The sequence below is a fragment of the Astyanax mexicanus genome, chromosome 13 (genome assembly GCF_023375975.1).
Source record: "Astyanax mexicanus isolate ESR-SI-001 chromosome 13, AstMex3_surface, whole genome shotgun sequence".
NCBI lineage: Eukaryota > Metazoa > Chordata > Actinopteri > Characiformes > Acestrorhamphidae > Astyanax > Astyanax mexicanus.
This window is the reverse complement of record NC_064420.1, coordinates 21,495,844-21,521,364: the sequence shown is the minus strand read 5'-3', so window position 1 is coordinate 21,521,364 and position 25,521 is coordinate 21,495,844. Positions and strand designations below refer to the sequence as shown.

The 25,521-nt window shown below is 37.3% G+C and overlaps 1 protein-coding gene across 4 annotated transcripts; it reads right to left on the bottom strand.

Moving 5' to 3' along the window:
• Positions 1–5,979: 5,979 nt before the first annotated feature.
• LOC103027411 (cytochrome P450 2J4) lies at positions 5,980–24,675 on the bottom strand. 4 transcript variants are annotated; one of them, XM_022685724.2, is made up of 10 exons: positions 24,546–24,675; positions 17,639–17,856; positions 17,387–17,549; positions 14,987–15,136; positions 13,724–13,884; positions 11,212–11,388; positions 9,622–9,760; positions 9,325–9,512; positions 8,063–8,204; positions 5,980–6,308 (listed from the first exon to the last, which is right to left on the bottom strand). In XM_022685724.2, exons 2-10 carry the CDS (start codon positions 17,840–17,842, stop codon positions 6,133–6,135), a joined length of 1,500 nt encoding a protein of 499 aa, XP_022541445.2. In that variant the 5' UTR covers positions 17,843–17,856; positions 24,546–24,675; the 3' UTR covers positions 5,980–6,132. The 4 variants fall into 4 exon arrangements, with proteins under 4 accessions (XP_022541445.2, XP_022541446.2, XP_022541447.2 ...); XM_022685725.2 differs by lacking the exon at positions 24,546–24,675 and adding an exon at positions 24,271–24,529; XM_022685726.2 differs by lacking the exon at positions 24,546–24,675 and adding an exon at positions 23,153–23,299.
• Between the last annotated feature and the right edge of the window lie 846 nt (positions 24,676–25,521).

Below are 25,521 nucleotides of genomic sequence, written 5' to 3'. Positions count from 1 at the left end.
TAATAATACATATACGTATGTTCCGGTGTATACAACAGGAATATACAACAGGAATATGTTTTATACTTTATACACTCTGTGAAGCTCCAGCTCATCTTAAATCACCATCTCAGTTGGGTTTAGGTCAGGGGATTGTGAAGGCCATGCACCTTTTTGTTTACTAGATAATTCCATATGCGTCAATTCATAGTTTTCATGGTTTTAATATTAATCGACAATGTAAAAAATAAAAATAAAAACATTGAATGAGACTTGTCCAACTTTTGACTGGTATTTATATATTTGCGAGCTGACACACCCCAGAGTTTGCCCAGATGAACGGCCACAATGTTGGTTAGAAGCACCTGATTAAGGAATAATATTAAATATTACCTGCACATTCACCGATACCCTTTACAATACGTGTAGGTGTGATTAAAGACACCGCAGGCGTCCCTGCACCGGACCTACAGTACCAGGGATTTTCCCAATAGCATGGAAATATATTGTATTGTGCTGTAATTCCCGGGCTGGTGGGAATTGTATATAAGTGTGTGTATTCCACAGTAACAGCCTGATTACAGAATCCACGGACTTGGTGACTTTGCAGCTTTGCTTAGACCGTGAGCATCATCTGCAGGAATATAATATAATATAATATAATATAATATAAACAATAATAATAATAATAATAATAATAATAATTGATTATAATTAATAGTAATATAATATAATTGCTTCAACCACGGAAATTAACATTTTTCTCCCTCAAAATTGGCGGTCCTTGGTGTTTAAGGTGCTGAACTACAAGTAGAGATCCCCTAAAGAAGCTCTCTAAGAATAACGACTGGGTGAGGGCACTCGTTAATCTGCGAGCGAGTTTACGCAGTACTTTAGTTACGCACGGGAAACACTCTTTAATTAACGATCAACCTTAAGTACGAGTTAATGAAGTTCTTAGCGTTACGAAGCTTTCGGCAAACCCACCCCAGATCATTTAAAACAGTTGAGTGATGTTTGGAAATATCCAATTTTACATAAAACAGACTCGATTTGGTTAAGTTTAAACTAACTGTGGGTTTACAGTGCAAACACCAGGACTATCAGCTGGTATTAAAATCCTAGATTTTCAATAATAAATACTAGTGTTTTGGCACTATTTATTACGTCGGTCATTTTCCTCTGAGTGAACGTGATTTTGAGAACACTATTAACTCCTATAATGCGTCATGATTTATAGTTAACATTGCTGCTTACTAAGCAAGCTAAATGTGTCCCAGAATGCATTGCGAGTGTTGCTGCTAGACAACAGACAGCCTGAAGAGAGCTAAGTCAGTGAGGAAAACAGCAAAACAGCAGTAATTGACCCTTTAATCAGGCATTAAATGGCTCTTAAAAAGGTAAATAAGAGCATTTATCTGGTATTAAAAGCCTGAATTCTACTGTAACTGGAAATATCTGCTCAAAACTGTGCTGGACTGCCAGCCATGTGGATGGAGGCCATGCGGTCACCTCATGTTTACTCCTGCCCCCTCCTTGCGCTCCCCCTCCCTTCTTGCGCCTGTCACTCACACAGACACAGAGACGACGCTGTTTATTACGATGACGTTGCTAAACCTAAACTGTAACCTTTCTTTTTTCTTTTCTTTTGGTGAGAGGGATGACAGAAAAGAGGTCCAAGAGACCCAAAAGCTCAATAAGAAAGAATAGCAGCCACTTGGCTGCTTACACACAAAAAGCCAGCAACTGCTGGTCTGTGTTCCTCCCTCTTTTAAAGGTTAAGCCTGATTGTCTCCAGAATCTACCTGTTGCCCCCTCTGGTGGCCGGAAGCTGCCTAGCCCTGGAGCCAACCCCCACAGTTATACTGTTCTCTCTATAGCATTTTCTTTCTTCATCTAATTTTCTACAAGTATTTCAAATCTGGCTTTTACTTAAATTAAACACAAACCTATTTTTTCACCTGACCGTAGCGTTCAAATATTTTATACTGTTTACTGTAAACAAATAAAATATAATGTTTGTATGTATGTATGCATTTGTGTGTGTTAAGGAGAAAATAGCTGTGTTTTTGGAAATCTAAGAGAGAAATATGAGGTCTTCAACTATATGGAAGATGGACAGCACGGCCCTGTAGTTCAGCCCAGATCATGGGATGAGATGGCAAGGAGTATTACAGATATATATAATAAAGGATGTGGAACCTGGACATTGGAGAACACATGTGAACACATGGCCACAAGGATTCGTTATGGTGACAACCACTCAAAGTGCATGCAGGTTTGTAACACTTAGCTCTGTCAGTTCTCTTAACTTGTTAAGATTTTACAGGAGAGTACATTTATGGAAATAGTTTATTGTGAACAGACTGGGATTGTTTCTGTGTAATTGTGATCTTGTTCTGTTTCCGCAGTATAAAACCTTAGTTCATCTATCTTGCTTAATTACTGAGACCATCAAAGAAAAATCCAAACCCGTTCAAAGCCAGCAACACAGACGACGCAGACGATCTCAAAAACACCCGGCTGCTGTTTATCCTGCAGTTTAGCCTCACTCATCTTTCTCTCCACAGTGAATTACATTTAAATAAACTTAACAGCATGCAATACGTCTCCTGTACTTCATTCAAATCATACAGCTACAACCAACACAGCTGCTAATCTGAAATTTCCTCTAAAATATTACAGTATAAAAACACAGCAAGTGTCACTTTTCTCTTACAAATTAAGATGAAAAACAAAAAAATCACCTTTAGTTCTGATGAAACATGTTTGTAGGAGAGAAGTATGAGTGTGAAGCATTTCTACTACAAACACATTTTATTATTGAACTGCTGTTTTTTCTATTGCATTGCTCAACTCTCAAGAGTGTAGTTGGGTCATTCCTGGGACTGGGTGACATTTGGACCTCAAAACCTTTAGAAAATAAAATACTGTTATACTTTTTTCATGTTTTATTATGAAAGGGATATGTTACATTTTTTTAAATTATTTTTGGTCAAGCTTAGGCATATAATTAGTAGCATTTATTTAAACATTTTTTATGAAGTCTCTGTCCTAGGATGTCCACCCTGTTACAGACATATGCATAACTATTTGAAAGACCTATGGTTTAAAATGATGTACAAAACTTTAATTATCTAAGAGCTGATATGGCCCTTTTTACCTTTGAAATATTTTTTTTATTTATTCTTTATTTTTAAAAAACAGATCTTTTATGAATTGTGTGTCTGAATTCTCACCAGCACATGATTTCACTTTTTTATGTTTAGATAAAAATTAATTCTTAGGTATTTTGATTATTTTTAAGAATGCATGCTTTGGCCTCAAAGGCAAAAGATTACAGATAAAATGTTAATTATTTGTATTTGTATCTTAACCCTTTGAACTCTAGGCTGTTTTGGTGTGTTTTTTCTCTGTTTCTGTCAGTTCCTCTTTCAGGCACACAGTATTTATATCAGTCACATGCCCTGATCTCTTTTACTCCAGAAGACATCCGGTTCAAAAATCGAATCATTTAAAATGTAGGAAGCAGAATTGTTAGATTTTCCTGGAACTGATCATGTTTTGGTCAAAATTTTACCAAGCCCCGTTTTTTTTTTTACTTATTTTTGAATGTATAGACTTTAAATATATTCACACCTAAGATTTATTTTCAAAAATGGTGAGACTAGAGTGTTTATGAGTTTGAATCATACGAATATTGATGATAGTTCATTACATGGATTATTATTACTTTGACAAAATACATGGAGAGCATCAGAGCAGCCTATGCCTTTCAGTATTTGGATCAGGACACAAAGAAAACAAAAATGTAAACCTTCTAGTCTAAATGAATAAAAATGTTTATTGCAAAATAACTAATTGGTAAAAATGTGCAAGTAAAATAAAAACTAGTAGTGCCATACCTAGCTTTAGTTTGAGTAAAGCAGGTAGTTTCACACTTTTTCTATGGACACTTTTGAGTCATTTACTGATATTATTTGGTTTAAAACATCATATAAATATGTTTGAAGCACTAAAGGTGAATAATATTGGTTGGGGAAGGAGATCTAACTTTTTTAGGTGTTTTTCTCAAGGGGTTTCTTGTAGATGCTTTACTGCACTAGCGGGTCTCATCGCTATATTCCGCCCTTTCTAACCATATATGGATTCTGTTTATGTGTGAAGGGATTCCTGAGTATTTAAGCTGAGATGCAAGGTGCGATTTTGATAGGGTACTAAGGGTTAATTAAATTATAGACAAAAAAAAACTATATATAACAGGGGAAGATGGAGCCACACCATGAGTTTCTCTCATTTTATGCTCATAGCACAGCTCATAATGACACAGAGGTATTCTCTGCAGCATGAGATGGTGCATTGTCATGCATGAAGATGATTTTGCTCCAGAAGGCACGGTTCTTCTTTTTGTATCATGGAGTAAAGTGATCAGTCAGAAACTGGTGATCAGGGACCCTAAAGGAGATACCATCTCTCTTCCCATGATTCCGACCCAAAACGTGCCCTCCTTACTGACGTTGTAGCCCTGTTGGGACATGGGGGCCATCCACCAACCATCCACTTCTCTATCCATCTGGACCACCCAGAGTTTCACGACATTCATCAGTAAACAAGACTGTTTGGAAATTAGTCTTCATGTTTGTCTGGTTCCATTGCAGCTGTTTCTGCTCGTGAGCTCTGGTTAGGGGAGGCTGAAGAGTAGGTTTATGCACCACAGCAAGCCTTCAAGGTTCACGGGACTCCAGAGGCACCTGCAGCTTCAAATACCTGTTTGCTGGTTTGTAATGGCATTTTAGCAGCTGCTCTCTTAATCCAATGAATTTGCCTGGCAGAGAAACCTTCCTCCTTTTGCCTTTATCTGCACAAACCAGTCTGTGCTCTGATTCAGCCACAAACCTCTTCATAGTACGATGATCACGTTTATTAAGTTTTTGTGAAATATGTAATGTTTTCATACCTTGTCCAAGGAATTGCAATTTCACGCTTTTCTTTCTTTCTTTTTTTCCCATGTTGCTTGAAACCTGTGTCCTGTTTAATAATGTGTAACATTCATCTTAAGTAGTTTTCCTTTAATTGGGCTAACCTGGCAAACTAATTATCACAGGTGTCTGAGATTGATTTCAGTGACCCAAAGAGCCCTAAGACACAATACCATCCATGAGAAACAATAAAAAAATCTTTTTGACACTTAAATCCACTATATAAATACATTTGATTTAATGAATTTACATGCCTCATGTTTAGATGCAACCTTGATGAGTAAATCTCACATCAAGTGATTGAGCGTATACAGTGCTGTAAAAAATGTTTCTTCCCCACTACAGATTTATTTTTTTAATTCTTTTTTTTAATAAGATTAACAAAGGCATTTAATATCAGACAAAGATAACATGAGTGAACATAAAAACAGTTTTTAAATGATTTAATTTCATTTAGGAAGGGAAAAAAATCTCCCTAAACCAATCTAGCTCTGTGCAAAAAATATTTTCCACCTAAACCTAATAACTTGGCTACAAGGTTGGTACTCTTGGCAGTAACAACTGTAATCAAGCCCTACTGATAACTGGCAATGAGTCTTTCACATCTCTGTGGAGACATTTTGGCTCACTCTTCTTTACAGAATAGCTTGCATGGACAGCCTATTTAAGGTCATGCAATAAAATCAGACTTTGAATAGGTCACTTCAACACCTGAATTTATTTTATTTTTTTTTTTAAGGTGGACTGGCTGGTGTGCTTTGGATCATTGTCCTGCTGCAGAACCCAAGTATGCCTGAGCTAACTTTTAGTCAAGACTACAAGCTGAGACTGTATGTCTATATAATATTAAAATATTCACAATATATAAAGTGACGTTAGTTTATTTTAAACAATTCTGTAAATAAACCACTTTTGAAAAACTGGTGGTTCTATTGCATCACCCAAAAAAACAATTTGAGGCACAATTTAAAGTTCATTGTAGTTGATTATGGAAGCAGTAAATAACAGTTCTGAAAGTCAGTTTTAGGAATGTGAATTTTTTAATTGAGTATACAGTAGATTTAAATCACAGTCTGTACTGATATATTAGGTAGGAGTCTGTATTTATGTACAGTATTGCAGTAGTTCTGCCATGCTGACGACCTTGGTCTTCAGTAGCTGTGTACGATGGGCATCAACGTGGTACAGCGCGTATCTTAAATGGTTTAGGGCCCAAAGTGATGCCCACCGTTCGCTCCAAACCCAGAGTCTGACCCTCCAGAGCATTAATGGTGAACTTCTGCATTAGTGAAGTGAAGAAGAGGAAGAGCTCCATACGAGCTAACTGCTCACCTGGACACATCCGCTTACCTGCCGAAACACATAGCTATAGTCAGCAGAGATAATCAAAAACGTGTCAGAAATCCAAAACATTTTACACTTCTCTAACTACACAAGAGAATTCCAAACAAAACATCAAAATCATATATATATATATATATATATATATATATATATATATATATATATATATATATATATATATATATATATATATATATAGGAATTTCACAGCTAATTAAACTTGTATTTTAACAAATTGGAATTTCACAACTTTTTACATTTGTGTGACGTTATTTCAGAATTCCACACACAATATTATATATTTTAAAACACACTGTAAACACACTGTTTCTAGTAATGTTTACAGCAAAAAAAGTTGCCAATAAAGGATTTTAAAATGACAGTAATTCACTCTGGAGAAAGATTATTGTCATGATGGAGCAGGTCTCAGACATGCGCAGATGTAAATTAAAATATACTTTATTTAATAAAGTATAAGTCAAAGGGATGGTTTGACAAAGGCCAATACCGGTAAACATCAGCAACAAAGGAGATAACGTACATGGCAAGGCAATATTAGAGGGCAGGCAAAAATCAAGGTCGGTAATACAAAACAAGGTCAAAACAAGAGAGTAAAACAGGCGAGGATAAACCGTCAATAATCAGCAAAGGACAGGTAGAACTGAGCCCCCTAAATAGGGCCGAACACAGCTATTCAGAATTCAGGGGATTTACTTCCTGAAAGTGTCATGTGCTGTGTCATGTGACCGGGATTGGGTGTAATGTCAGTGTGTGGTGCATTCTGGGCAATGTAGTCCAGAGGCTGGAGATCGCAGGCAGAGGTCAGTGTGGGAGAGAAGAGAGTGCTTTCAGCACCAGGTGCAACAACTATAGTATATTTCTGAATAATAAGAACAGCAATATACTGTTATCAAATTATAGAGTATTGCAGCTTTCTTTGAGTAAGTTGATATAAACAGAATCTTTCCTATTAGTCCTTCACATACTTTATTTGCATAATGGGTGTTACCCACCACCCCTAATTAACCATCAGGTGGCACTCTTGCCTACCAGGGTTACATTCTCTTGGGTATGCGTTCATAGGTTATGTAATGGTTGACTGCTTGGCTGCAGTGTTGTAGGCCATGCATATGGTGCCACATCAATGGCGAAAGTTTTTTTTTTGCTAGAGTGTAGAAAGTGATGGTTTTGACTGTTTGGGGGCAGGGTCAGGGCCATCTTCTTTAGTGAATGCTATTAGCTGATATCTCCAGGCTTTGTGACTGAAAGCCTACTATCAGCAGCCTGCTTCAGAAAGCAATAACGAACACCAGGAGAGTTAGCTAGCTATGCTAAAAGAAAAACGTTTGGTTTATCTAAATAATAATAGTAACAATCAGGCTTTTTTTTTTCACTTTTTACTGTTGACCGCTTTGCTCTGTCGTGAAGCTGATTATTGTTGCTGTTAGCCCGTCGTCAGCGCCATGGAACGAGCTGCTCTCCTGCGCTGTTAATCCGGCTTCAATGTGTATAATTAGACATTGGAATTCCATTACTAATCTAGGATTCAATGGATCCTGTCATGTATGCCAAGTTTTACTGGTAACATGAATTAAAACCACCAAACAAAGAGTGTTTCTCTCCCAATACATCAGCTCTCTGTTGGAGACTCTTATACAACTAACAACACAACACCAAGAGATGGAATAAAGCCCCACCAGTGAATCACAGCAGCTAAATCCCATTTATCAGACCAAACTCTATATTTGTGTGAACATTACCGACTGAAAAGGGTATGAAGTTTTCTCTTTTCAGAAATTTGCCATTTTCATCCAGGAAGTGTCCCGGGTTGAACTGGTCCGGGGTGCTGTATTCATTCCTGTCATGCAGGATTGGGTTCAGCAGGGGAAGCACCATCGTTCCCTGATGTGACATAAAAAACAGACTAAAAAGTTAAAGGAAAAAACAGGAATGATGTTCCTACACTGCTTACGCTAAGATTACTGTAGCGTCTCACTTTTGAGAAAGACTAGCATGGCCGTATATATTTGAATGGAATCAGATATGGCAGTTTTAATTCACAATATGAGATCATAACATTACAATGTTCCTGATCTGTGTGATACAACTGATGTTGTGCTAAATGAAAATGTAGCATTTTGACGAAATGTTTTCTATTAATTTTAATATTATTTATGGAACAGAAAAAACCTGTAGAACTGTGAACTGTAAAAACAATGCTTGTTGTCAGCCAGGTTCTGGGAGTTTGTATTGGTCACTGATTTTTTAAAAACTTTTAATTTCTCAAAGTTCCTCCTGTAACTGCTTTACTTAATGCTAATTATATAACATTTTAGTTCTTGCTTTTTATGTTTAGTTTGGACCTTTTTACTTTTATTAGTAGTGGCATTATTTATTAACATTTTATCATTATTATTATTATAGCTGCATTTGATTTTTTCCTGTTTTTAAAATCTTTCATATAACAATTTATTATTCATTTTTTATTTTTTATTTTAATTTTGTGTTTTATGTCTTGGTAAGTGTATCCTAATTTTGAAAATTTTATATTAGCTACTCTTAAGTTTTATTTACCTTTTTTATGTTTTAACATGCTTTTTTCATTGGTTGTTTTTACCTAAGGTGGTTAAACATTAGTTTATTTTTCTCATTTCTCATTCTCTGTTTATAGTAAATGCGCAGCCACATTAACTTGTCTAACATTGACTAATTAAAAGCAAAACTGAAAATCTCATAAATTAATATTTATAAGACTTCCTTCCTGTAAGTGATAATACAGTGAATTTCCAGGTGTTACATTACAATGTTAATTTAACACTAACTGTATTGATTTAACAATACTGGGTATTGTATCTTGACCTCAACTTGAGTATCTATTGTTAGAGCTGCAGTTGCTGGTATTCACAAAGTTCCCACGTCTACAGAGTTCCATTTTAAAAACTGACTATTGGCTTAAATGGCCTTATACTAATGTTCCCAACTGAGGAACCAGATACAGTGGTCTTCTATTATAGAACCTCACCTTCGGGATGTGGTATCCTGCTACTGTAGTGTCCTTGCTGGCTACTCTTGGAGGGGCAAAGGGAATGATGTTGGCAAAGCGCTGGATCTCGTGAATGACGGCGTAGGTGTACGGCATCAGAGCTCGGTCCTCCATCGACGGCAGACGAGTCTGACCAATCACCTGATCTACTTCTGCTTGAAGCTTCTCTGTAATTTACAAGAGAATTACACACAGAGACAGAGACGCATTCATACTTTCAGCTATGAGTTTAACTGTGGTCTGCATTCATGATGATCGAAGTGACTGCACTATTACCTTGTACTGTGGGATACTTGGCCATATAAAGTATGGCCCATTTAAGAGTGTTTGTGGTGGTCTCTGTTCCAGCTCCAAACAGGTCCACCACACACCACATCAGGTTCTCCTCCGTAAACTCGGCCCTGCTGTCTTTACACTGGAAAAATCAAGATAACTATCTTAATCTTCATCCTCATGCCCACCACCTCCATCCTTCATAAACCATCTTAATAATCATGTTGATTATCATTATCCTCATGTGAACCACCATCATATACACCACCTTAATCATCATGTCAACCACCTTAGACATCATATAAACTAACTTAATTATGTAAACTGTTATCATTCTCATGTGAACCACCTTAATCATCATTTAAACCAACTTAATCATTATGTAAATTATCATCCTCACGTGAACCACCTCCTTCATTCATAAACCACCTTAATCATCATGTAAACTATCATTATCTAATCATTCTCATGCCAAACAAACAGTGGTTCTCTCTTACAATGCCATCTCTTTGTTGGAGACCCTTATCCAACTTCCAACACAACACCAAGAGAGTGAATAAAGCTCCACCAGTGGAAACACCACAACTAAATCCCATTTATCTGAACAAACAGTTATAACACATAAGCGTGCACACACAAATAACCCTCCCAAACAATATAAACACTCTATAAACTCTAAACTGAGCATAATGGGGTTTCACTTTACTTGGATGGTCCATTAAAGATCATAGATGCCTCATAGATGCTCACCTAACATTCAACTGAATGTCTATTAAATACAACTGAACTCTCAGCTGAATATAAAAGAGTAATGCTTACACCAACCTTTAACCTAACTTAAAATCAACCTTAAATCATAAGGTTAACCCTAACATTAACCCATAAACAATAACGCGTAACTTAAATCTAACCCTAAAGCTAACAATTTAAGGTTAACATTAAGGTTCATTCAGCAGTGATTTATTAATGTTCAACTAAGAGGTTAGTAACATTTAATGAACATTTAGCTGAATGAGAGTTGAGCATCTGCGAGGCATCAACAATGGGCCGCCCAAGTAAAGTGTTACCAATAATGGTGGCTAAAGAACACTCTAGGAGTCTATGAAGAAGAATACACTGTGGGGTGTTGATTTTGTTGACTCTGTTAATTGTTTTAATTCTGTGGGCCCTATCGTATACACCCTGTGCAAGGCTTGTTGCAATGCTTGTTGCTATCTTACACCCTGTCAACAGTCTATTTTCATGCCCTGATGGCATTCATGCCCTGTGGTGATTTGAAAGTGAGGTGTGTTTATGTAAATTTCTGGCATGTTTCTATCTTGGTGGCGGTAAACACAGGTGCGCCACTGACCGATTTAAACCCAGACAAGAGTCAACTCCTACGCAGGTGCACAAGGCATGTGCCCGATTCACAATTGACTGGTGCGGATTGTTTAACATAAAGGGCTGTTGCGATAACTCCTGAAAAAAAAAGGTTAACACTGTGATTTTAACAATATGGATTTTACTGTGCACCTATCTCTTCCGCATCATACAAACCACCTTCATTATCCTTATAATTATGCACACTACCTTCATCCTCATGCACATTACCGTCTCAATTTCCTCCAGATAGCAGTCGATGTAGTCTCTGGGGTTGTCTCGGTTTCTTTCTTGCTTGTGCTTCTCGATCTCTTCCTGGATGAAGTTCTTCACCTTATAAAGGTTGTTGAAGGCAGTCTGGTGTTTTCCTGGAAGCCAGTTCATGATGGTGGGAAACCAGTTGTAGAACTGATGGAGGAATAGAAAAAAAAAAACAGCAAAGCAAAGACCTCACTCTGAGCCTAAAGTGGTATTGAAGAAACAGTAGCACTATAAAACTATATTATATATTGCAGGGGTGTCAAACCTAGGGGTGTGTTAAAAAAATCGATTTCTAGATTCAAATCGATCTTCATTTGAATGATCCGATATCGATGTATATAAACCCAAGATTGATCCTTAGAATTAGCACATTTTCCCTGTATATGCGTACATTTTTACATCTCACATTATATATATATAAGTGAGCCCAGGGATCGGCATTGTGGGGGGGTTTCTGTAAAAATTTAAGTATATTTCTATTCTAGTTCCACTTACTGCTGCATGTGTGTATCTAACTAGTACATTAAACACTGTTTTAAGTTGTTTTCACCTGTACTTTATTTAAAATAAGACCTGACCGGCTGAAGCTACCGCTAGCTTAGCAGGTTAGTTTACCACTATTCACCAGGGAAGCTAAATGCGTTAGCCAGATTTCCAAGTACCAAACGTGGCTGGGGTGCTAAGCTAAACCCGCTGAGGTGTAGCAGCATCAGGCGGTCGTACAGTGTAACAGGTTTAACTGTTAGAAAGAATAACTCTAGATTAAACTGTAACTGAGTGATTTAATGTGTAAATAGTGGAATAATGTGTTCTCCATGAAGCGCTGTTACTAATTCAGATTATTTTATGCCCAGGGATGAATGTCATTACCTGGCTGGGGAAGAGGCTCTTATAACATGAGAGAAGGCTGGAGGCAGAGTTAGCTTCTTTTATGAAGAGATTTAATTTGAATGTAATTAAGTTTTCTCTCTTAACATTATTCATTTAGCTTGTTGTGTTTTTATTATCACTGTGCTTATTATATTATCACATCTGAACTAGTGGGTCTGGGTAAATTTCACGCTTTTATTTGCAAATAAATTAAAAATGTATGAAGCATGTTATGTTTTTGTTTTATGTAACTAAAATGTCAGTATACATGTTCATACAGTGTTGTTAAAAAGTCTCATTAATGTTCTGGATCACGTTATGTTTTACTCACACGTAAACATTTGAGTAAAGTGACAATTCCAAACCTGTATAGAGATGTGAAGCACGTTGTTGCAATTAACTAAGCTACATTAAATGATAATAAAAAAACAAATAATGTAACTTTTGCGTTAAGCCTTAAATGTTCCTTGTCTCACGCCTACCACAGACTCTGTAGTTCCTATCTCTAACTCTGCCGTTCCCGTCTATGGACAATCCCCGGTCCGGAACTACACCCTCCCAGCATGCTCCTGACAACACCACGTGTTCGGACTCAGCCAACCGCGGCTCATTCGTGCGGTCTACGTCACCGGAATTCTAGATTGTGTTCAGGTGTTAGTAATTTAGTTTAGATATAAATACCTGTCTGTTTGTCTCGTTTTTCGCAAGGTATTTTCCCTGTTTCAACAGCGATATACTGAGCGTTATTTCCTGTCTGTATTTTCCGTGTATGACCTTTGTTTTGTTCTTTTCGACTACGTTTCTGCCTAATACTTTTGTTCTGTTTATGTTTGTGATTTTCAGTTTTTTTTTTAATTCTGCTTCTGGCTAATGGTTTTGTTTTCGGTTTGTGATTCGGTTCTGGTTTGTTGTTACTCTGGTTTTGACCCACGCCTGTTGTTCGACTACACTCTCTGTTTACGAGCCTTGTAATAATGCCTCGTTTTGTTTTTACCGCGAGCGTCTGACTGCCGTCTGTGGCGTTACACCTTGTATAATTACAACATTTCATATTCAAAATAACATTTTTATTGTAACTGAAATTTACTTAAATGAATCGATTTTGAATCCAACTGGGAAATCTGTGGTGATACCCACCCCTTGTTAAACCTGTCCACTCTGGGCTGGGGTGGCTGCAGCTTTTTATTCTAAACAAGCAGCAACATGCCTGATTTCACTTGTTTTCTTTAATTAGTCAGTCTTCAAATAACATGCTTGGCTGGAATTAAAACCTGCAGTCACTCTGCATGTTCCTGCATCCAGTAATGTTTAACAAATAATAAACAAATTAAATGTAGCTCAACGGTTTGTGTGTTTCTTATATTGCAGAATCTTTGCACGTAAATTTAAGTAATATCAGTGTTCGTTAGAATTGAGCACAACTAAGAAGATATTTTAACTCATTTTTTTGGGACTCCACATGATGCATGGTGTTAAACATAAATAAACTTGTATGCACAGAATCCAATTATTTTTATTATATTATGAAATATTTGACATTAAACTTTTTTTTGGTTTCTGGAACAAATTATTTGCCTACTAGGTGTGTACTATCTAATCCTCAAAGTCATACCCGACCACTGTTAGTCGCAGGAAGCTGAAATGCATCGTCTGAGTACTGCAGAATCTGATGGAAATAATGGTCATCATATTCAAACCTGTGGCCGAACACCAGGCTGCAGATTATGTTCGCCACTGCGTTGTTCAGAATATGATGAGGATCAACAGGAAAACCTAAAAGATGAAAGAAGTAGAAGACTTAGGACTTCAGCACATTCTCTGGTGGGTAGAAGAAAGTTAAAGATATCTCAGGATAAAAAGAGATGGTGCTCGATTTGTTTTCTCCTTTTGAGAGCTGCTGTACTACATCTTTTAACTACTAGAGGGCAGCACTGGCCTACAAACTCACCCCAAACAAGTGTGTACATATAACAGTGAGTTATACTGTATCAGAAAGCTTATAACTACAGCAAGTCTATAAGAGACATTGCTGGGTCCCTAAGTAAAATGCTTATAAGTGGTCCCCCTACCTGAACTATTTTGTACAAACTTAAGCATAGCACCAGTAATTTATACAATATTTTTAATTGAATCAGCTGATTTAGGTTCACTCAAGCGGCGCCACAATTTCCCTTAACATATTTTTCAAACATTGTATCTACATTGTATTGTATAGCAGTATCCACAGCTAATGAAAATTCAGTCCATTTAGTTTTCTATTTTGTCATACTTACATTTTTCAGATTATCAAAAATACTTTAATATCAGACGTGAGACATTTGTGAGAATGTATTTGCCCCCTATACATTAACTGTGATTAATCACACTTTTTGGGAAGCTGAGTTCAATTTCACTACTAACCACAACCAGGCCTGATTACTGCCAGACCTGTAGAATTAAGAAATCACTTAAATAGAACCTGTCAGACAACATGAAGCAGCGATTTTGCCGCAATCTGAAAAAATTCAAAAACGGATAAAAATTGTAATCTATCAGTCTGGAAAAGATTACAAAGTCATTTCTAAAGTTTTGGGACTCCAGTGGACCATAGTGTGAGCTATTATTCACAAATAAAGAAAACACTGGAACACTTTCCCAGGAGTGACCAGACGACTTTTTAAAACTTTTTATTACTCCAAAAGGGCATGGACAACTCATCCAGGAGGTTACAAAAGAACACAAAACAACATTTAAAAAACTGCAGGTCTCACTTGTCTTAATTATAATAATACTTACTTCTCCTGTCTACATAAACCTTACATAAAACTAAAGACTTCAGGCAACAAGACATTACCTCTTCTGAGCCCTGGCATTGGTTAGTATTGGTTTCACTCACCCTGTTGTGTTTGCAGAGCTTCACAGAGGTATTGGCTCTCCTGCAAGATGGAGTTCTCAAGAGTCTTCTTCCCCACACCAAAGTTCTTCAGTGTAGACAGAGCAAAGCGTCTTTGATTCCTCCACTTGTGCCCACTGGAGTAAAGCAGACCTGCTCATCAGCATGGAGGACAGATTTTTGGAGAAGTAACAGGTATTTTCAGTAGTGCTTTGTAGTAATTATCTGGGTAATACATCAGGTCAAACTGCACCTGGACAGCTGTTAACTACATTTGATGGTTGAGTCAAATTAAGGTTAGATCACGTCCTCACCACAGATTAACCACTTTTTGAACCGTTTTGGTCAAAACGTAGGTGCGATTACTGTTTTTTAGGGGTGTCACGATCTCGATATTTTATCGAAATCGAATCGAAATGAGGTCATGGTCTCGAGTATCGAAGTCAAAAAGAGGATCGACGATCCCTCCCGCGCGCGCTACGCAAATAGCGCAGCGCGCTACGCAAATGGCGCGGCACCAACACAGCGCATCCTATTCATTTAAATAGAGAGCGCCGCTGCATGAGCGCAGCCCCGCCCTCAGTTCTGCTGTGTGAGAGACAGCTGCCTTTCAACCACGGAGGAGAAACTGAAAACGGATTTATAGAAATATAGACAGGGCTCTCAAGTTTTGAGTGTCGGCGGGAGTGTGATCACTGTTTTTTATCTGTCCAACGGGGGAGGGGGGGCGGGGGTTGGGCGCGCAGGTTTTGTATCTGTATCTAACGGAGGGGTGGGTGCGCGCAGGTGAGAGCGTGTGAACTCGCTGAAATGCGTGTGTCAGTGTGACTTGAGAACACTGACTATAGATCACAGTGAGGTGGATTAAAAATCTTAAACTTATAATTGACTACACCTGTTGCTTTCCATTGAATTAAAAAAACATCTTTCTCTCAGATAAAGTAAACACAAGCGTGTTTCTGACTAAAATAAAAGCTTTTCAGGAGAGATATAAGTTATGTGTAAATATTTATAAGACAATACCTGACAAAATCTGTTTTAATGACGTTAATAAACATCACTGTGACGGCCCTAGTCACAGTTTCACCACATCACTTATCTAACCAGCCTGTACTGATTTCTGCCCCCCAATAATGCTTTCAATAACCTCTAATAGCCTTTAATAGTCTTCAGTAGCCTTTAAAAGACTTACCTGGCGGCCGTGGTGTGTCCACTAAACTCCGTAGTTATAAACATCCTGAGGTTAGCAGCGCGCTAACTGACCTGTTTATAATGTAATCCGAGCAGTGCCTCCGTGTCGGCTGTTCTAACCTGCTGCTGTTAGCTGCTTGGGCTGAAAGATGAACTGTAGTGAGCTGTATTATCCGGTTAGTGGGGTTAAAACCTTTATTTGTTTACACAAACAGTAAAAACGGACTGGCTGAGCTCTGTAGCCCGTGGCTGGGCTGTACTGAAGTAGTGACTGAGTGAAGAGAGCGGGGCTTGTGCTGCTGCAGCTCCGACTAGTGGTTTGATGAAGAACTGCAGCTTCATGTAAGTGAGCAGTTTCACCAGCCATCCACACACAGCTCTGATAAACTGCTTGTTTTAATAGTGCACACTGTTGCTACCAAAAAAAGTCACTAGATGGCATTACCATATATATCTTAATAAATAATAATAATAATATTTATAATATTTATAATAATAATAATAATAAATATATTATTTAAATTTTATGAGGCATAAAATAATAACAAGAAAAAAAAAACAAGAAAATCGAGAATCGAATCGAATCGTGACCCTCAAATCGAAAATGAAATCGAATCGAGGATTTAGAGAATCGTGACACCCCTACTGTTTTTACACCTGCCCAAATGAATTGCACCACAAATAAGTGCAAAAGAAACTGGACCAAATAAACTGGACCAAATAGTGCTGGTGTGAAAACACTCTAAAGCCCTATCTGGATGGCATTAGTTTCTCAGGGGGACGTCTGTTTCACACTTCTACTCAGTGATAAAACTCTTGCATCCGGACTGCAATAAAAAACAGGACGACCAGTGAGTTTTTTTGGCTTTCTTTGTCACAACATCGCGTTCAGTAGCTCCTCCATTTCCACTCGCTGTTGTGTTTACGTGGATCTCCGTGGAAACGCATGCTCGAAGTGTAATTACGGTGCGTGGCAAGGGACAAATAACTATTTTATTTAGTAATTTAGCCTGCAGTTTTCTCAGTGGACATCTGAGAAAATACATACATGGTTGTTCCCGACGGAACCCCCCATTAATAAGGACCCCCTGAGAAACTAATCCCGTCTGGATAGGGCTTAAGATACTCTTTTAGTTTTTTGAAAACCTCATTCTTGATTTTGACATCAGTTTAACAACAAATTAAAAATCTAATTCAAATGAGTGTGCTTACCCAATCCTTTGGACAGTTTTTCATTGACAGCGTAGGAGGCCCGGTCACTGAAGACGTCCCCTTGTTCTACAAATGCCTCCTTAAAAGTCTTATAGCCAGACAGCAGAATGCAGTTTTGACCCCCAAACTGAAGTGTGCTAACGTCTCCATACTTTTCAAACACCTGAGTATAAAGGAATATAAAGGAAGTTTGTTTAAGATGCAGACCAAATCATTCTGATAAAAGATTAGCTCACTTATACAAATACTGACCTTATTGAAGGATCCAATTGGATCTGAGAAGCTGATGTCCAGCATGTTCCCAATAAGTGGCAGAGGAAAGGGACCTGGAGGAAGGTTCTTGGGCCGAACATCACTCAGGTATTTCAGAAGCAGCACAACGCAGAGAAAGATCAGGATTCCCTGCATGTCTAGCCTCAAGGTCAGGTTTAGTATGGAGTTAAAGATAGACACCATGTTTCTCCTGCAGGCTGTTAAACAAGGTGTGAAAAAAGCAAAAAAAAAACATTACAAACAGACAACTCTATACACACCTTCTTAAACGATTAAACATATTTTCTAAACCTATTTTAACCTTCTGAGACACAGTTTGGCTAGGAAAGAAACAGTCTAAGCACAAAACAATCTTCTAAAAATAACAGTTAGAAGGAAAAGTAAGAGATTGCTTTGGAATTGTGTGGATTTCTTGACATTGGTCACAATACTGCACTCTTTAAGCCCGGATAAGTTTAATTTATTAGCAAGATGTGCTTTTTAAGTAATGTTTACCGAAAACTTGAGTAAATTAGACTTAAAACTTTAACTGAAGTTTTGTTTTGCACTATAAAACAATATCGAATTTTATTATGGTCTTCTTTTTCATTTCAATTGCAACAAAAAGCCCAGAAATTTAATCATATATATAATAATTAATCACATCCGCAACCCAGTCCTCAATCACCTTAGTCATCCTCCTGCTTAGTTTTGGGAGCCTTTTAAGTTTTTTTTTTGTTCTCCTCGTTTTAAAAGAGGCAACCATGCTTCTCTGGTGAGCTTTTGTTCACCTTTCTCCCCTTTCTCTCTGTCACACTCTCTGTAACTTTAGTTTCTGCCCATTTTTGTTCTTCCCATCTTGCTTTAGGCCTTATTGATTTTAATTAGTTTTTTCTACTTTTTCCTGGGTTTACCTGCTTTGAGATCTACTGTTCTGCAGTCGGGTCCAACAACTCTCTGGGCTGGAGAGCTGCTTGTCTTTGGCGCTCCATCCCATTTCAAAACCACACGTAAGTTATGTTTTAACTGGCGGTGCAAATATGTTTTCACACAAGGTCATGTATCTAAAAAAAAACTTTCATTTAAAAACTGCATTTTGCGTTTACTTGTGTTGTCTTTGACTAATATTCAAATTATGTTTGATAATAGATAGATAATAATTAATAATTTATAATAATAGATAATAATTTCTAGAATTTTCCCTCGGGGATCAAAAAAGTATTGTGGCGTGGAAGAGGAAGGAGGACCCGTGAGACTCATGCTGAATGCTCAGTAGCTCCTTTATTGAACAGGCTTGCCACTCACTTACAGTCTTTAACAAGACTAGGAGAGCTAAAACCAACAACCCACAGAACTCAAATAGCCCCAAAGGCCACCCACCCAGCTGTGTGTCTCCCAGATGGCAGATCCAGAGTGGTGCCCACCCTCTCTGCATAACCCCTCCCAAGAACAGAAACATGCCTACAGGCAGCCACACACACAACCCAGAGCCGCCACAGTATCTATCTATCTATCTATCTATCTAATATGAAACATTAAAGAGTGAAATCCATGTTTTTCAACATCCCCAGGGTTAATTACTTTTTCTTTCTTTACATTAAATATGCTTTCAATCATTGATATATAATTTCTTACAGTGTTTCCACATATCAAAAGAGCAAACAAACAAGGCATTTCATTACAGACAGTGGAACCATGTAAGGAATTAAAAGTCTCCAAAGCTGCTTCTTTTTAATCAAATAGTCACGAGCACGAATGCGTTCCAACAGGCACGAATTGGCACGAATGAGACACAAAGCGCCAGTGAGAACTGGCCTACTTTTCAGCATCTTCACATTGCAGTCTGAAGAGTGTCAGGCAGCATGTGTAAATGATGGCATGCTCTTGACCTTGTAAACTCAATCGTGTCGACTGATACAATTCCCCCGAACATGTTCTTCATTCATCAAGGCAGACGTCGGAGGAGAGAATGTCCTAGATTCCATGCAGTTGTTTACGTTTTTTCCCAGGGTCGTCGCTTCTTTCTGAATGATTTCTAAGGCAATTTTCAGAAATTGGCTTATATTATGGGCCATTTTAAGGGTTCTTAGAAAAATTGTAGCACAGGAAATGATTCTATTTGTATAGGCCACTCCAATTATGCTACAGTTGTCTTCACAAGGTTATGACGGTCAGTTATGGATTGGTTGGCACTACCGCCACAAGATTAGTTGTTGTTTGCTTGGTGCTGCCTCTCCAATGTTATGGTTGTTGTTTGGTTCGTTGGTGCAGTCTTTACAAGGTTATGATGGTGAGTTAGTGTTGCTTCCATTGAACCCTTTGGTTCTACATCTTCCAGGCTATAATAGTTGGTCATTGCAGCCCCCATAGTTAGGATGGCCGGATGGTGTTGCTTCCATATGGGTATTATAGTTAGATTCTGTTGCCTCCACAAGGTTATGATGGTCAGTTAGGGACTGATTGGTTGGTAACTGTTTGTTGGTTGTTGCTGCCTCCACAAGTTTTATGGTTGTTGGTTGATTGGTCTTGTCTCCACAAAGATATGGATGGTCATTGATTGGTTTTGTCTCCACAAAGACATGGTTGGTCGTTGCTGCCTCCACAAGCTTATGGATGTTGGTTGATTGGTATTGTCTCCACAAGGATATGGTTGGTAATTGCTGCCTCCACTAGTTTATGGTTTTTGGTTGTTTGCTGTTTCCTCCACTCATTTATGGCTGATGGTTGATTATTGCTGCTTCCACAATGATATGGTTGGTCATTGTTACCTGCGTTAGTTTATGGTTGTTGGTTGGTTGTTGCTGCCTCCACTAGTTTATGGTAGTTTGTTGGTTTTTGCTGCCTCAACAAGGTTAAGGTTGTTGGTTGGTTGTTTTGCCTCCACTAGTTTCTGGTTGCTGGTTGGTTGTTTCACTTTCCACAACGTTATGGTTATTGGTTGGTTGGCCCTGCCTCCACTAGTTTATGGTTGATGGTTGGTTATTGCTCCATCCACAAGGTTACATTTTTGATTAGTTGTTGCTGTCTCAACAAGGTTATGGTTGTTGGTTGATAGGTCTTGTCTCCACAAAGATATGGTTGGTCGTTGCTGCCTCCACTAGATTATAGTTGTTGGTTGGTTGTTAAAATCTCCACAAGGTTATGGTTGTTCGTTGGTTGTTACACTATAATGTTTTGGTTTCTGGTTATTGCTGCTTTCACAAGGTTATGGTTGTTGGTTGGTTGGCGCTGTCTGCACATTGTTGTGTTGGTTGGATGATGGTGCCAAGATCATGATGGTCAGTTAGTTTTGCCTCCACAAATGATTATGATGGGAAGTTGTTGCTGACTCCAAAAGGTCATGTTGGTGTAAAGTTTGAACCATGAATTACTAGAAGCAGTAGATACATTTAGATAAGGGTTCATTAGTAAAATTAGTGACTCTTTGATTTAATGTGTTTAATGTGTCTGGATTTTTTGTTGATATTGTGTCTCTTTTGGTTAAAATAAAACTACCTTAAAATTATAGACTGTTTACTTCTTTGGAAATGGGGTAAACTTACAAAATCAACAGGGGATCAGATAATCATTTTCCTCACAGTATAATGTCTTTATTAGAGAAATAGGCTGCTATAAGCTATATTTAATTAAATAAGCTTTTTCTTATTGTATAAAACCAGAGTAAATCTGTCTCTATATGAGAGGCTCGTCAGCTGCAGCTCAGATGCACTAAACGAATTAACGCAGCCGGTCAGGGTGGCTGTCTGGCCAGAGAAAAGTCCATCTGAAATGTTAATGCGGGCTAATTGCGATCTCCTCCCCGTCGCCTTCAAGCCTGATTGAATTGAAACCCTACAAGGCGGCGGTAATTTGCAGCTCTGTGTTTGTGTTAAAGAACGCTTCAGCAGTTCTAATGAGTAAAGAGGCGTAATTGACCATTCTCAATGTCACACAGATCCAGCAGGGTATATACACGTTGATGAATCTGCGTTTCTCAGCGAGTATAGACAACGCATGCACACACACATTGCAGCTTTTGGTTCTAAATGCTGCACTGGTGTGATTGTGTGGTGTGTCTCTGCGCTACTGTAAAACATCATTTTTAAAAATGGTTGTACGTTTTAAAGAAAAAAAATCTTTCAGTCCTTTTAACCACTACAATCCAACACATACAGGATACAAACAAAAACATCACATCATTGAATGGAACAGCGTTGGAGGATTTGTGAATCACTATGCGGTTTTCATAAGTCACCTCTGTGACGTACACCAGCCAATCAGAGCAAAGCCCACCATGAGAGGAAAAACTGCTTAATTTTAAAGTAAGATAGTAAACAATAAACATATAAACAACAATATTAACAATGGTCTTTAGCCTAGTAAACTTTGCTCATTACATTGAGAAGATTTTACCTAAAATTATATATTTTTTAACTTTAGTTATTTTAAAAAGGAGACATACAGCACAATGTTGTATGTGTTTATTTCGTTTAGAAATTTGTAGAAAATTGCAAATAGATTTGAGTCAAGTTAACATGACCTGAGCCCAACAATGTTTGCTCATTATAATGAGAATATTTTACCAACAATTATACATTTTAAAGTTTTATTAAAATTTATTAAAAAGCAGTTGTAGGCAATTATTAAGCCACCAATAGTATACCTCTTTAAACGGGTGGCTAGCTGGCTGGGTAGCTATGCTGTAGGTACAGCAATGCTGAATTTATCAGGCAACTAGCTAGAGGAAATGTACATACAATACAATGAAAGCATGTAGTTCATATTTAATTTAAATTGAAAAAACCTTGATTGCTGAAAATAAACAGACTATGGATAACTTTCATTTAATTGCTCAATAGTACCATTTTGACAACCCCAAAGAGTAGCACTTACTCATTGCATTAAATAATCAAGGTAGTGATAAACATCTGGGTAGATCACCTCTGGCAAGCGTTTTAAATCAGAGGAAAAAAAACTTCCCTCTTAAATCCTTATCAAAAGAATCAGGAAAACTATAGCGTGTTTGTCTGTGTTCATGAGATTTGCAGAATATGCGTTCGTCATTTTGACAGCTGAATATTTGAAAATAGTGCCACCGGAAGCGTCGAAGGAACAGACATGCGCAGTAGCTTTGCTATTTATTGTTTTCCCCCTTTGAAACGGTCTATATGAATTTTACCAGTCAGGGTGTAAGGAGCAGTAAAGCTACTGCACCAATATTGGAGACTGGAGCAGTATTAGCATTAGCCGCTAACCATTAGCTGCTAACCACAGAGTTAGCTCTGTTGCTGTTCAGAGGTGAGTATATTGGACTGTAGCCTAGTGTTTACCATGTTAAAACAAGCTACATTGGACGAACCCCTAGCTGATGTGCCATAGCTTACTGGAACACTCAAGGTTTCTCAGTGTAGTGCTGTTGGGCGGTGTTTACTAGCACTGCTAACCGCAGCTGCGGATAGCGCTGCTGCTAACTGTGCTGCTGAAAAATAGTGAAAATCTAAGCTTACTTTAAATAAACAGAAGCGCATTACTCACCCAAATAAACAGTTTTCAGGAGAGAAATCTTTGTAGATAAATATCCAGCGTTGGTTTGACTTTAAAACATTTTTTTTACCATGTCTTTTAATACAGTGAGCCTTACGTTTGAAAATAGACCAGAAAATGTACGTTCATTGATAGTTCGCCTTATAATCCAGTGCGCCTTATAGTCCATACAATACGGTAAATGCAATACAGTACCATTTTAAACCAAAACTTTTAGCAAGAAATCACAGTTATTCACACAAATAGTTTCATGTGAAAAGAGTTAAAAACAAGGTGAACATATTTTGCAGTGATACACAGGATTACAAATTTTATGTAACTATGTAACGATAAAGATTTACTGATCTGGACCTGGTTACAAACCTGAACATAAAAAGTAGAATCCAAACAGTTTTGGGGCAATTTGAGTGTGAAAGATGCTTTTGTTTATCCTGCCCTTGTGAAAAAGTCATATATTTGAACATATTAATAATGTACTTGAATCATATGCAAATAAGTATACTTTTTCTCTGTATACTGTATACTATGTGTAATTGAAAAAATTATACTTTATTGGCTGTGCTAATTTTGTAGTGGTGATGTACTTAATAAAAGTATATGCTTAGTATTATTTCATAAAACTGTGCTTTTTATGATAAAATTATAATTTTGCTAAATGAGACCCATGAGCCTATATTTCTGCAATAAAACTGTACTTCAGTCAAATTTGCTAGCAAAACATCAATTTTATGTTGCTCAGACAAACTGAACTGTGCAGATAAACCTTTTATGTGTTAAAACTTTACTTTAGTTGTGTATAAGTTAAAGAACTTTAACGGCTAATGCTTGCAATTAGATATCTTGCTTTTGTTTTTACCATTTATGTATACTCCTAAAAATGTATGGATTGTAAATTAAATACTTTAATTAGACTTTTTAATTAGACGTTTTTATTGTTTATTTGGATAGCTCACACAAATATACTTAAATTAGATCAAATAGTGGCGAAAACAACATACGACTAGTATACTCAGTATAAATTTAGTGCAAATTTGTATCAATTTAACTACAGACAAGTAGTAATTAAGTACAAATTAGTGGTTCAGAAATAACATAAGTGAAGTACTGACCTATCCTGACTTGTCCTTTACAATAATCTGTTTCTTCTCAGTGTTCAGGTCTTTCTTTCTCGTCCTCTTGTTAACAGCAGCAGCAGCGGTGCAGGAGGAGGTTTAGTGTTTTCTGTGTAAAATGTCAGTTCCTGCAGTTCCTGGTGTGTAAACAGCTCAAACCTTCAACCTAAACCAGTATCCTTCCACTACCTTCCACTGTTCTTAAACTACTTTCAGCAGCTCCACAAAACACATACGCTTTAAAGCAGTGAGGGGAGAAGGTAAAGACTTACACGGTGTTGTAATCAGCTGGAAGTGCTGTCAATCAGAAGGAGAACCGCAGAACTTCTGAATGAAAAACTTCAGCTTCTGGCACGAGTGAGTTTAGTAACGCTCTTATGTAACTTCATTACACAACGCTGTTGCAAAAACACTTTTGGACAGGATTCATCTTGCACTAGTTGCTCCAGTAATGATTGGCTGAAAACACACAGTGGGAGGAGCTGCAACAGTGGGTTCATGATTAAAACAATTATAATAATAATAAAAATAAATAAATAAATAATAATACTAATACTAATAATAATAGCAAATAAAAACTGTATCTTTACACAGCATGGAAGCCCATTCTCGCCACCTAAAAAAAATCCAGCACATTCTTTTTCTTATAATTAAATAATTTCATTATCTTGAGATAGTAAGCCATCGTTTTGAGATATTAATTCATTATTTTGAGCTAGTAAGTCATTATTTTGAGATAGCAAGAGATATGTTGAGGTAGCAAGTGTGTTTTTTCTTTCAAAATAATGACTTAGTATCTCAAAATAATGTGATAGTATTTCAAAATAATTAACTAGTTGCTCAAATTATTGACTTACTATCTCAACACAATGAGATAGCAGTTTACTTGATAATAAGAAAATTTGCTGGATTGTTTTAGGTAAAGGAAATGGGCTTCCATAACACAGGGCCATGTTTTAGGATAGGCCCAGCGTTAACGATAAACCAACCTGAATTGACGGTCACTGTTTTGTATCATTTTATAGTATCTGATACACAGTGGTGTGAAAAAAATGTTTGCCCACTTCATGATTATAAATAATAGTATTTTTTTTTTTGCACATTTGTTTAAACTTAAATATTAGTCAGAGACAACACAAGTAAGACACAAAATGCTGTTTTTACAATAAATGTTTTTTATTATTAAGAGAAGAGAAAAAAAAATCCAAACCTGCATGATCCTGTATGAAAAAGTTTTCATTTTCATTT

Excerpts from the sequence above, each read along its gene's own strand:
- LOC103027411 (XM_022685724.2), bottom strand. The coding sequence starts at position 17,842 with ATGGTGTCTATCTTTAACTCCATACTAAACCTGACCTTGAGGCTAGAC. Across the intron at positions 9,761-11,211 it reads ATCTGGAGGAAATTGAGACG|TGTAAAGACAGCAGGGCCGA; the intron begins GTAATGTGCATG and ends TGATTTTTCCAG. Across the intron at positions 6,309-8,062 it reads CTTCATACCCTTTTCAGTCG|GTAAGCGGATGTGTCCAGGT; the intron begins GTAATGTTCACA and ends GTGTTTCGGCAG.